The following is a 14116-nucleotide window of genomic DNA, read 5'->3' on the forward strand; positions in this document are numbered from 1 at the left end:
TTTTGCTGTAACCGTGCCATGTAACCTCTCCGATGTTGCTGTCATCTTGCCCATGTCACCTCCCCGATGTTGCTGTCACCTAGTACATGTCACCCCCCCCCCGATGTTGCTGGCACTTTGCCATGTCACTACTCCGATGGTGCTGTCACCTTGTACATGTCACCTCCTCGATGTTGCTGTCACCTAGTACATGTAATCCCCCCCCCCCCGATGTTGCTGGCACTTTGCCATGTCACCACTCCGATGGTTCTGTCACCTAGTACATGTCACACCCCCCCAATGTTGCTGTCACCTTGTACATGTCACCTATCCGATGTTGCTGTCATCTTGTACATGTCACCTCCCCGATGTTGCTGTTATCTTGTACATGTCACCTCCCCGATGATGTTGCTGTCACCTTGCACATGTCACCTCCCCAGTGTTGCTGTCACCTTGCACATGTCACCTCCCCGATGTTACTGTCACTTTGCCCATGTCACCACTCCGGTGTTGCTGTCACCTAGTACATGTCACCCCCCCCCGATGTTGCTGTCACCTTGCCCATGTCACCTCCCCGATGTTGCTGTCACCTAGTACATGTCATCCCCCCCCCCGATGTTGCTGTAACCGTGCCATGTAACCTCTCCGATGGTGCTGTCATCTTGTACATGTCACCTCCTAGATGTTGCTGTCACCTAGTACATGTAATTCCCCCCCGATGTTGCTGGCACTTTGCCCATGTCACTACTCCAATGGTGCTGTCACCTAGTACATGCCCCCCCCCCCAATGTTGCTGTAACCTTGCCCATGTAACCTCCCCGATGTTGCTGTCACCTTGCCCATGTCACTTCCCCGATGTTTCTGTCACCTTGCACATGTCACCTCCCCGATGTTGCTGTCACCTTGCACATGTCACCTCCCCGATGTTACTGTCCCCTTGCCCATGTCACCTCCCCGATGTTGCGGTCACCTTGCCCATGTCACCTCCCCGATGTTGCGGTCACCTTGACCATGTCACCTCCCCGATGTTGCTGTCACCTTGCCCATGTCACCTCCCCGATGTTGCTGTCCCCTTGCCCATGTCACCTCCCCGATGTTGCTGTCCCCTTGCCCATGTCACCTCCCCGATGTTGCTGTCCCCTTGCCCATGTCACCTCCCCGATGTTGCTGTCCCCTTGCCCATGTCACCTCCCCGATGTTGCTGTCCCCTTGCCCATGTCACCTCCCCGATGTGGCTGTCCCCTTGCCCATGTCACCTCCCCGATGTTGCTGTCCCCTTGACCATGTCACCTCCCCGATGTTGCCGTCGCCTTGCCCATGTCACCTCCCCGATGTTGCCGTCCCCTTGCCCATGTCACCTCCCCCGATGTTGCTGTCCCCTTGCCCATGTCACCTCCCCGATGTTGCCGTTACCTTGCCCATGTCACCTCCCCGATGTTGCTGTCACCTTGCCCATGTCACCTCCCCGATGTTGCCGTCCCCTTGCCCATGTCACCTCCCCGATGTTGCCGTCCCCATGTCACCTCCCAGATGTTGCCGTTACCTTGCCCATGTCACCTCCCCGATGTTGCTGTCCCCTTGCCCATGTCACCTCCCCGATGTTGCTGTCACCTTGCCCATGTCACCTCCCCGATGTTGCTGTCCCCTTGCCCATGTCACCTCCCCGATGTTGCTGTCCCCTTGCCCATGTCACCTCCCCGATGTTGCTGTCCCCTTGCCCATGTCACCTCCCCGATGTTGCTGTCACCTTGCCCATGTCACCTCCCCGATGTGGCTGTCCCCTTGCCCATGTCACCTCCCCGATGTTGCTGTCCCCTTGCCCATGTCACCTCCCCGATGTTGCTGTCCCCTTGCCCATGTCACCTCCCCGATGTTGCCGTCGCCTTGCCCATGTCACCTCCCCGATGTTGCCGTCCCCTTGCCCATGTCACCTCCCCGATGTTGCCGTCCCCTTGCCCATGTCACCTCCCCGATGTTGCCGTCCCCTTGCCCATGTCACCTCCCCGATGTTGCCGTCCCCTTGCCCATGTCACCTCCCCGATGTTGCCGTCCCCTTGCCCATGTCACCTCCCCCGATGTTGCTGTCCCCTTGCCCATGTCACCTCCAAGATGTTGCCGTTACCTTGCCCATGTCACCTCCCCGATGTTGCTGTCCCCTTGCCCATGTCACCTCCCCGATGTTGCCGTCCCCTTGCCCATGTCACCTCCCCGATGTTGCCGTCCCCATGTCACCTCCCCGATGTTGCCGTTACCTTGCCCATGTCACCTCCCCGATGTTGCTGTCCCCTTGCCCATGTCACCTCCCCGATGTTGCTGTCCCCTTGCCCATGTCACCTCCCCGATGTTGCTGTCCCCTTGCCCATGTCACCTCCCCGATGTTGCTGTCCCCTTGCCCATGTCACCTCCCAGATGTTGCCGTTACCTTGCCCATGTCACCTCCCCGATGTTGCTGTCACCTTGCCCATGTCACCTCCCCGATGTTGCTGTCCCCTTGCCCATGTCACCTCCCCGATGTTGCTGTCCCCTTGCCCATGTCACCTCCCCGATGTTGCTGTCACCATGCCCATGTCACCTCCCCGATGTTGCTGTCCCCTTGCCCATGTCACCTCCCCGATGTTTCTGTCCCCTTGCCCATGTCACCTCCCCGATGTTGCTGTCCCCTTGCCCATGTCACCTCCCCGATGTTGCTGTCCCCTTGCCCATGTCACTTCCCCGATGTTGCCGTCCCCGTGCCCATGTCACTTCCCCGATGTTGCCGTCCCCGTGCCCATGTCACCTCCCCGATGTTGCTGTCCCCTTGCCCATGTCACCTCCCCGATGTTGCTGTCCCCTTGCCCATGTCACCTCCCCGATGTTGCTGTCCCCTTGCCCATGTCACCTCCCCGATGTTGCTGTCCCCTTGCCCATGTCACCTCCCCGATGTTGCTGTCCCCTTGCCCATGTCACCTCCCCGATGTTGCCGTCCCCTTGCCCATGTCACCTCCCCGATGTTGCCGTCCCCTTGCCCATGTCACCTCCCCGATGTTGCCGTCCCCGTGCCCATGTTACCTCCCCGATGTTGCCGTCACCTTGCCCATGTCACCTCCCCGATGTTGCTGTCCCCTTGCCCATGTCACCTCCCCGATGTTGCTGTCCCCTTGCCCATGTCACCTCCCCGATGTTGCTGTCCCCTTGCCCATGTCACCTCCCCCGATGTTGCTGTCCCCTTGCCCATGTCACCTCCCAGATGTTGCCGTTACCTTGCCCATGTCACCTCCCCGATGTTGCTGTCACCTTGCCCATGTCACCTCCCCGATGTTGCTGTCCCCTTGCCCATGTCACCTCCCCGATGTTGCTGTCCCCTTGCCCATGTCACCTCCCCCGATGTTGCTGTCCCCTTGCCCATGTCACCTCCCAGATGTTGCCGTTACCTTGCCCATGTCACCTCCCCGATGTTGCTGTCACCTTGCCCATGTCACCTCCCCGATGTTGCTGTCCCCTTGCCCATGTCACTTCCCCGATGTTTCTGTCACCTTGCCCATGTCACCTCCCCGATGTTGCTGTCACCTTGCACATGTCACCTCCCCGATGTTGCCGTCCCCTTGCCCATGTCACCTCCCAGATGTTGCCGTTACCTTGCCCATGTCACCTCCCCGATGTTGCTGTCACCTTGCCCATGTCACCTCCCCGATGTTGCTGTCACCTTGCCCATGTCACCTCCCCGATGTTGCTGTCCCCTTGCCCATGTCACCTCCCCGATGTTGCTGTCCCCTTGCCCATGTCACCTCCCAGATGTTGCCGTTACCTTGCCCATGTCACCTCCCCGATGTTGCTGTCACCTTGCCCATGTCACCTCCCCGATGTTGCTGTCCCCTTGCCCATGTCACCTCCCCGATGTTGCTGTCCCCTTGCCCATGTCACCTCCCCGATGTTGCTGTCACCTTGCCCATGTCACCTCCCCGATGTGGCTGTCCCCTTGCCCATGTCACCTCCCCGATGTTGCTGTCCCCTTGCCCATGTCACCTCCCCGATGTTGCCGTCCCCTTGCCCATGTCACCTCCCCGATGTTGCCGTCGCCTTGCCCATGTCACCTCCCCGATGTTGCCGTCCCCTTGCCCATGTCACCTCCCCGATGTTGCCGTCCCCTTGCCCATGTCACCTCCCCGATGTTGCCGTCCCCTTGCCCATGTCACCTCCCCGATGTTGCCGTCCCCTTGCCCATGTCACCTCCCCGATGTTGCTGTCCCCTTGCCCATGTCACCTCCAAGATGTTGCCGTTACCTTGCCCATGTCACCTCCCCGATGTTGCTGTCCCCTTGCCCATGTCACCTCCCCGATGTTGCCGTCCCCTTGCCCATGTCACCTCCCCGATGTTACTGTCCCCTTGCCCATGTCACCTCCCCGATGTTGCCGTCCCCTTGCCCATGTCACCTCCCCGATGTTGCCGTCGCCTTGCCCATGTCACCTCCCCGATGTTGCCGTCCCCTTGCCCATGTCACCTCCCCGATGTTGCCGTCACCTTGCCCATGTCACCTCCCCGATGTTGCTGTCCCCTTGCCCATGTCACCTCCCCGATGTTGCTGTCCCCTTGCCCATGTCACCTCCCCGATGTTGCTGTCCCCTTGCCCATGTCACCTCCCCGATGTTGCCGTCCCCTTGCCCATGTCACCTCCCCGATGTTGCCGTCCCCTTGCCCATGTCACCTCCCCGATGTTGCCGTCGCCTTGCCCATGTCACCTCCCCGATGTTGCTGTCCCCTTGCCCATGTCACCTCCCCGATGTTGCCGTCCCCTTGCCCATGTCACCTCCCCGATGTTGCCGTCACCTTGCCCATGTCACCTCCCCGATGTTGCCGTCCCCATGTCACCTCCCAGATGTTGCCGTTACCTTGCCCATGTCACCTCCCCGATGTTGCTGTCCCCTTGCCCATGTCACCTCCCCGATGTTGCTGTCCCCTTGCCCATGTCACCTCCCCGATGTTGCCGTCCCCGTGCCCATGTCACCTCCCCGATGTTGCCGTCCCCGTGCCCATGTCACCTCCCCGATGTTGCCGTCACCTTGTCCATGTCACCTCCCCGATGTTGCCGTCACCTTGTCCATGTCACCTCCCCGATGTTGCTGTCCCCTTGCCCATGTCACCTCCCCGATGTTGCTGTCCCCTTGCCTATGTCACCTCCCCGATGTTGCTGTCCCCTTGCCTATGTCACCTCCCCGATGTTGCTGTCCCCTTGCCCATGTCACCTCCCCGATGTTGCCGTCACCTTGCCCATGTCACCTCCCCGATGTTGCTGTCACCTTGCCCATGTCACCTCCCCGATGTTGCTGTCCCCTTGCCCATGTCACCTCCCCGATGTTGCCGTCCCCTTGCCCATGTCACCTCCCCGATGTTGCCGTCGCCTTGCCCATGTCACCTCCCCGATGTTGCCGTCCCCTTGCCCATGTCACCTCCCCGATGTTGCTGTCACCTTGCCCATGTCACCTCCCCGATGTTGCCGTCCCCGTGCCCATGTCACCTCCCCGATGTTGCCGTCACCTTGTCCATGTCACCTCCCCGATGTTGCCGTCACCTTGTCCATGTCACCTCCCCGATGTTGCTGTCCCCTTGCCCATGTCACCTCCCCGATGTTGCTGTCCCCTTGCCTATGTCACCTCCCCGATGTTGCTGTCCCCTTGCCCATGTCACCTCCCCGATGTTGCCGTCCCCATGTCACCTCCCAGATGTTGTCGTCACCTTGCCCATGTCACCTCCCCGATGTTGCTGTCCCCTTGCCCATGTCACCTCCCCGATGTTGCTGTCCCCTTGCCCATGTCACCTCCCCGATGTTGCTGTCCCCGTGCCCATGTCACCTCCCCGATGTTGCTGTCCCCTTGCCCATGTCACCTCCCCGATGTTGCTGTCCCCTTGCCCATGTCACCTCCCCGATGTTGCTGTCCCCTTGCCCATGTCACCTCCCCGATGTTGCTGTCCCCTTGCCCATGTCACCTCCCCGATGTTGCTGTCCCCGTGCCCATGTCACCTCCCCGATGTTGCTGTCCCCTTGCCCATGTCACCTCCCCGATGTTGCTGTCCCCTTGCCCATGTCACCTCCCCGATGTTGCTGTCACCTTGCCCATGTCACCTCCCCGATGTTGCTGTCCCCTTGCCCATGTCACCTCCCCGATGTTGCCGTCCCCGTGCCCATGTCACCTCCCCGATGTTTCTGTCCCCTTGCTGATGCTCTCGTGTTTCTTGCAGCTGAAGAAGATCGGCGGAGGAGGGTTTGGGGAGATCTATGAAGCCATGGATTTGCTGACTCGGGAGAATGTTGCTCTGAAGGTGGAGTCAGCACAGCAGCCAAAACAAGTCCTCAAGATGGAGGTGGCCGTTCTGAAAAAACTGCAAGGTGAGTGTGTGTGCAGGGAACCATATATACAGTAGGTATGGCGGTGTGTCACAGCCTCTCCTGGCATGTCAGAATGCCGCGGGAGAATCTTCTAGCACGGGCGACCTTTTTGCTACATCTTTTTGATGAGGCCTCGCTGAATGTGATATAAGACCCTTGTATATCTGTGTGCCATAGAAGCTGTATACAGTGCAAAGTGCTACAGTGCAGCAGCTGCAGCTTTTTTCCAAGTTGTGTTTGTTGTATACTGGGGCTGATTCACACCTGATCGCAGGGATACTAATTTTCGGAGCCCTGTTATTGGATACCCGCCACAGTGAAATCCCACCCTGTGCAAGTCTGCAAATTGATTAGCATGGCTTGTAAACTGGATGGACAATTCCCTGCAAATCCTCCCCACAAATTATGTTTCCAGTGTGTGCAGTCTGTGCGTAGCCCAGGACTTACTCAGCGGCTGTGATAGAATCAGGCTGATCGGGGGCAGAGCTGATGTCACATGACTTCCCCTCACACACCTGGCCACGCCCCTCACCTTATAATGATTCCCCAGTGTGTGCAGTCTGTGCGTTGCCAAGGACTTACTCGGCTGCTGTGATAGAATCAGGCTGATCGGGGGCAGAGCTGATGTCACATGACTTCCCCTCACACACCTGGCCACGCCCCTCACCTTATAATGATTCCCCAGTGTGCGCAGTCTGTGCGTTGCCCAGGACTTACTCAACGGCCGAGATAGAATCAGGCTGATCGGGGCCGGAGCTCACGTCACATGACTTCCCCTCACACACCTGGCCACGCCCCTCACCATATAATGATTCCCCAGTGTGCGCAGTCTGTGCGTTGCCCAGGACTTACTGGGCTGCTGTGATAGAATCAGGCTGATCGGGGGCGGAGCTGATGTCACATGACTTCCCCTCACACACCTGGCCACGCCCCTCACCATATAATGATTCCCCAGTGTGCGCAGTCTGTGCGTTGCCCAGGACTTACTGGGCTGCTGTGATAGAATCAGGCTGATCGGGGGCGGAGCTGATGTCACATGACTTCCCCTCACACACCTGGCCACGCCCCTCACCATATAATGATTCCCCAGTGTGTGCAGTCTGTGCGTAGCCCAGGACTTACTCAACGGCTGTGAAAGAATCAGGCTGATCGGGAGTGGAGCTGACATCACATGACTTCCCTTCACACACCTGGCCACGCCCCTCACCATATAATGATTCCCCAGTGTGCGCAGTCTGTGCGTTGCCCAGGACTTACTGGGCTGCTGTGATAGAATCAGGCTGATCGGGGGCGGAGCTGATGTCACATGACTTCCCCTCACACCCGGCCACGCCCCTCACCATATAATGATTCCCCAGTGTGTGTGTAGCCCAGGACTTACTTAGCTGCTGTGATAGAATCAGGCTGATCGGGGGCGGAGCTGATGTCACATGACTTCCCCTCACACACCCGGCCACGCCCCTCACCATATAATGATTCCCCAGTGTGTGCAGTCTGTGCACAGCCCAAGACTTACGTGCGCAGCCCAGGACGTTTTCAGTAAGGGTCTGTGACGTCAGCTCCGGCCCTGCTCAGTCTGCGATAGAAACAGACTGAGCAGGGCCAGAGCTGACGTCACAGACCCTTACTGAAAACACCTGGGCACGCCTGTGTTACCCCTGACACTCCCAAAAAATGGCAGGTCACCACCCACAAATGCCAATGATAGAAAGTAGCAGGATTTTATCACAGGACGAACTCGCCCATGTGTACTACGGGCATCCGCATGCGCAGTCACTATATAATCGCCCGAATTCGCAGCCATGTGATCTAAATTAGGCCCACAGACTCAGTCACACGCACATACATGAGTCATATATCACATTAACCAGCACAGTCTTTTTGTGCATCCTAGTTACATTGCATTGCGAATTTGGGGGGTATGCAATAATACGCACCACGGTTATTCAATTGCATGCCTTTTTAGTTTTTTTTGTTGTTGTATTGGCAAGAGCAAAAACAGACCCAGAAACGTGCGAAAGCCTGCAAATTCGACAAAACACATGGATCCACAGCGAATTTGCTGATCCATGTGGTTACCGTCAGTGCTAGATTTTTGGGCCCAAAAATGGATGATAATTGCAGATTTTTCATTGGCGAAAAATCTGCCAATGATTGAATTACCCCCCTAAGATGCATTTTCAGGAGAAAAAGATGCCTGACATACGCAGAGCTGTACAAAACCTGACTGCTCACGTACGCCAGGCATCTGACCGCTGCCTGGCGTACTGAGGCTAGGTTATGAAGATGCTAGATGTACAGTATGTATATAGTCTGATCATCCAGAACATGAAAACCACCTGCTTAATATAATGTAGGTACCCACGTGTCGCAAACATAGCTCTGACCCGTCTGAAGGTGTCCTGTGGTATCTGACATTAGAAGTGAATCAGCTCAGTCCTGTAAAATGGGACCACCATGGCTTACACCTGTATTTCCAGAAATAGATAGATAGATAGGAACATGTATTAATTTCTGAGACCAGGGGTGACGTTTAATAAGATAAGACAATCAGAAAGTGAGAGATTTGGTAAGACATCTCTAGTTTTTTAAAGCGGCAATCATTTACACTGCAAAAACAGTTTGATTTTGAAGTGTAAATGATTGCTGCTTTAAAAAAAACTGGAGATGTCTTACCAAATCTCGCACTTTCTGATGCTCTCATCCTGTTACATTTCACCCCAGCAGAAAACCAACCAACGCATTTCGCCTGAGAGACAACTCCAACAGGTTTACCCACAAGTCTCGCAGGTCCCATCATTCCCTTCTCGGGAACTCTGTAATCTTTCTGCCTCTCTTCGTTTTGTGCGATATACCATTATCTCATTCTCATCACTCATGCGCTAGTGCAAGGACATCATATGCAGATTACTTACATGATGGACTGTTGATGTATTTGGCATTAAACCATAGCGTATTTTTCGGGACTTTTTGCAATGAATGTGTCTGCCTGCGCCTCACAGTCTGTCTGTCTGTCCAGGGAAAGATCATGTCTGCAGATTTATTGGCTGTGGAAGAAATGAGAAGTTCAACTACGTGGTGATGCAGCTTCAGGTAACGATAAGTCCGTGTGTGCGACAGCCGGCGGTGCGGGTGCTTCCTAGCAACTACAGTCTAGTTACATATCGGTGACGTTGGGTCCAATTCAGATATGGACGCAGCAAGCACAGCAGCCGCAGCGTCTTTGGATGCAGCCGCTGTGCCAAATGTGCAAATGATGCACCAGGCATCGTATGCTAAGCGGCGCCTCTTGCACGCTTTATGGTCTGCTGCTGCGTCCATAGACACAGCATCACATTACTCTACTCTATATGAGCGGTATACGATCTTTAGGTTGACACGATTAAGGTCCACATGCATTGGCTATCGACCTTCAGTGGTCGACCCATACCCATCTGAGTAGCCCCCAGGATGGACAGGGAATTCACGCTGCGGGGACTGGTAAATCTGCTTCTCCTGTTTGGGAAGAGGGTATAAAGCCGGGACCCCCTCTAATACTGGTGATCAAGCACATGGGATGCCTGCCATATACAGGGCCAGGTGCACTAAGCTTCACAAGTGATAAAATGGAGAGTGATAAACTACCAGCCAATCAGCTCCTGCCTGACATTTTTCAAACACAGTCTGTGACATGGCAGGTAGGAGCTGATTGGCTGGCACTCTCCATTTTATCACTTTTCAAGCTTGATACATCCGGCCTAAAAGCATTGAAAGACATGTGGTGCCTGATGCACACTGTAATATTAAGCTCTGGTATCTCATATAGAGCAATAAATTAAGGTTCTTGGAATATTTGTTGGCCAAGAAATACTGGCCCACCAACCGCGTCAAAGTAACCTCGTACATTTTCTGGTGGGCCCCTAATACTAAGTTTGAACTCAGATATTGTGTACTTAGTACACCTGAGGGTTGGGACTCCCTCACCTTGAAGTAGCACCCCGACCACCTGATCTAAATGGTATAACCAGTCTGGTCCCTGGTATCCACAGACTGCACATTGGAACCAAAGGCACCATTAAGGTGAGTCCTGAAAGTTTGTACATTGTGCCAGTTTTGGGGAGGGATTAGGGGCGCGGCTCCCTTTTGGGTTGGCATGGCTGGGTTGCCTTGGGGTGGCACACCGTGACATTTATTTAGCACTATTTAGTTATTTTTCCACTAATTATACTTTCTAGTATTGTCACTTATGTATCACTTTTTAACCCCTAGCTATTGCTTCTTTCTTATTAACCCAATAATACCTTATCAATTCACTTGTGCGCTGCCCTGAGGTGTCTGGCTTTTTTGGGGTGCTGCGCCCCAGGTGCCACCAGAAAATTTACGAGGTTACCCTGACGCGGTTGGTGGGCCAGTATTTCTTGGCCAACAAATATTCCAAGAATACGAGTGTGTGTTAATATTATAAAGTCTTTCTTTGTAGAACTACAGGTCCCAGCATGATAGCACCTCATATTACATGTATATTATTAGGGTGTGTGCATTTCAAGATTCCCCTCCCCCCCTTGCCCATTTACTAACGTGTGAGTGATGTTGCCCATCCCATCCAATCAGATTCTGCAGTACTTATCATTTATCTAGCAGCTAGAATCTGATTGGTAGAGTTACTCCTGACTCTCCCTGTCACATGATTCAGGAATCAGTGGACCATGTTTATTTATAGCTTATTGTCTCCTGCGGTTTCTGGTTGTCTTCCTCCCTCCGTTTCCCCTTTATATACTGAATTTGCAATATGTGTTGGAAGGAACGGTCACAGTGAGATACGGTCATATTGCACATAGGAATATATCCAAGGATGAGGACAACAAGTGAGAAACATTCATGATATAATTCAGCAGTCTGGTGTCAGGGGGAATTAGGACGGTCACACCCGTATAGACAGCACAAGAATACAGAGGAACACACTTTGCCGGCTTGCAGATTGTCCTGACTGCGCTTGATACAAGCTGCTCGTACGTGTGTCACATTACATTAGGAGCTGTCAGCCCAATGCGGGGGGGAACCAGGCCACTTCTTCAGAGTCTAGCGCCAGGGAACCGGCAGGCTGCCAGCAGTTATGTAACCACAAACCAGCTGAGTAATGCCGACGGTGTGCTCCTGATCTTCATCTGTTACCTTACAGGGTCGGAACCTGGCAGACCTGCGCCGAAGTCAGCCGCGTGGCACCTTCACCATGAGCACCACCCTGCGTCTCGGCAAGCAGATCCTGGAGTCCATTGATTCCATACATTCTGTGGGGTTCCTGCACCGCGACATCAAACCTGTGAGTGCTGCGGTTATTTCCATACTGGTGGTAATGACATCACTGTGGGGTGGGGCGGGGCGGGGGGGGGGGTTTAGACAATCTACAGTGTGAATTGTTTCTATGTTTATTCTGTTATATGCTATTAAATATAATTCCAGCGCCTCGACTTTTCTGCAGCGCTATTGGCCGGTTTCACATGAGCTGCTTTCAGTGAGCGGGGAAACATTCGGGAATGACGCTCCTGATCGTATCAGTGCGGTCTCCCAGGAGCCGTTTCTTTGCGCATGTGACAAATGCAGGACAAATGACAGCGGGACTCTAGCTGGTCCTAAATCTTTGATGCCAGGGCAGGAAATCTTTCCTTGTGACACCAATAAGATAAAAAAAAAACTTTCACAGAAATATCCGACCACATTGGGCCTGATTCTAAGCCGCCCGCTGTTACAACCACTTTAGACCTTTTGCCGTACACGTTGATGTTACTATTTGCATAATTCACATACGTACATAGTAGTATTCACAACTGCCATTTTGAAGGCTTTGGAACTGCTAATATTAGCAAGTAAAGCTGCTGCCCATAAAAGAGAATAATCGCCCTCCGGAACCATCGCAAACTCATTTGCAACCGCGTATAAACACCCAGCCTATACAAGAATGAGGAACTTAGACTGCAAGGGTTGCCCTATAGCTATGCAGACTGGTCGGGGCAGGAGCGACGCTGGCGCCATGTTTTTCTCGCAGTTGAAGCCGTATGCAATCCCATTAAGGGTTCCTTTCTGTCACTCTCAGTAAAATTCTCAGTACGAGTGCAATCGCAAAGGCACCTTGGTACGGGCACAGTGCGTTCTGCCCTCTGACGCATTCCATACAAACATTGATTAACCCCTGTGTGATAATATTAATATCAGCGCTCTCCCCAGTACATTCATGCATCTGACTGTGGGCCAGATGCACTAAGCTTCAAAAGTGATAAAATGGAGAGTGATAAACAGCCAGCCAATCAGCTCCTGCCTGCCATGTCACAGGCTGTGTTTGAAAAATGTCAGGCAGGAGCTGATTGGTTGGCTGTTTATCCCTCTCCATTTTATCACTTTTGAAGCTTAGTGCATCTGGCCCTGTATAAGGACGGAGGTGCCCTCTCTAAGTGTCTTCAGACTGTGTTATACCACTTGGTGTGTCTTTAGAGGTCACCGTAGTTCCCATATTCAAACTTCCAGCAGCCCTGTGGCGCAGTATGGCCTTCAGTATGAACGACTAAGGGCCCAAGTACACAACCACTTGGTAACACTCACCACATGTGCATAAGATGAACCATTCCCGTGTGTCTGAATAACCAAATCCCAGTCATAGCCCAGGAATGGCCAACATTTCCAATACATTTCTGATACCGCCTGTATTAGCTGCAACTGCTCCTCTCTGCTTAAACACAGTGGGGTAGAGGTTTAAAATGGTGAAAAAGAGTGGAGAAGTGACCCAATGGAGACGTTGCCCGTGGCAACCAATCAGTTTTGAAGTAAAATTTATCAAGCACATTCTCTAAAATTATACAGAGCAGCTGATTGGTTGCCGTGGGCAACCTCTACTCCTCCACTCTTTTCACTGCTTCATACATCCATACCCTCCAACATGACCCATTCCATTAGGCACAACATGCTCTGTTCCTGGACTTCCCTGCCAGTGGCAGTTGCAGAGGTGGGGCTGCAGCACAGTCCAATATTCAAAAAGGGGAGCCACACCTACTGCCACCTCAAACATCACTGTCCTGGACTCATTGGCAGTTGATGTGACCCCCCCTCTTTGAATTTTGGACTGTGCTGGAGCCCCACCTCTGTAACTGCCACTGGCAGGGAAGTCCAGGGACTGAGCACTTTGTACCTAATGGAATGGGTCATGTTGGAGGGTATGAAACATCTGATCCCTTGCGTAACACAGATTTTAGGGAATTTCATGCACGAAATCAGTCAACTCCAAAAACCTTAGCATTGGCCCAGTATCATTCATGTCAGCCATTTGTTCCTGGAACATACTGTAGCATGACCCATACATGGACAATGACTGGCAATTATTCTGAAGGACCCCACGCACACATTCTCCAGACACAGTGGAATTAATACTGATGTGTTGGTTTGCTCCGCAGTCTAACTTTGCCATGGGACGCCTCCCCTCAACGTACAGGAAGTGCTACATGTTGGACTTTGGTTTGGCACGGCAATACACTAACACCACTGGAGAGGTGCGACCGGTGAGTGATGGAACGAGACCGAGACAGAGGAAATAGGGCATCAAGTGCTATTGCGAACCCCAAAACTGTAACCACCGACGTGAGTGTTATTGTCATCCAAGTGACAGATAGGAGATAAAGCTCCGTCATGGAAGACCTTCTGCCGCCCTTTGCCGCTGACCCTGCCAGTTGAGGTTCCATTCCTGGGTTTCACGTGACATAGTCCTCACCCAATGGGGGGTTGGGTCGTTTTATTATTGTTCATTTGATTCA

General features: G+C 53.6%; 1 protein-coding gene across 3 annotated transcripts in view; it reads left to right on the forward strand.

Moving 5' to 3' along the window:
• The window catches only part of TTBK1 (tau tubulin kinase 1), a 115735-nt gene that overhangs the window by 53494 nt on the left and 48125 nt on the right, over nucleotides 1-14116 (forward strand). For all 3 annotated transcript variants that reach the window (XM_083175341.1, XM_083175339.1, XM_083175340.1), the window contains 4 exons: nucleotides 6194-6341; nucleotides 9361-9434; nucleotides 11500-11640; nucleotides 13760-13864. In XM_083175341.1, coding sequence (XP_083031467.1) covers nucleotides 6194-6341; nucleotides 9361-9434; nucleotides 11500-11640; nucleotides 13760-13864 — 468 coding nt within the window. The remainder of the gene's footprint in view (nucleotides 1-6193; nucleotides 6342-9360; nucleotides 9435-11499; nucleotides 11641-13759; nucleotides 13865-14116) is intronic.

This window comes from Crinia signifera, chromosome 3 (assembly GCF_055691185.1).
Source record: "Crinia signifera chromosome 3, ASM5569118v1, whole genome shotgun sequence".
NCBI lineage: Eukaryota > Metazoa > Chordata > Amphibia > Anura > Myobatrachidae > Crinia > Crinia signifera.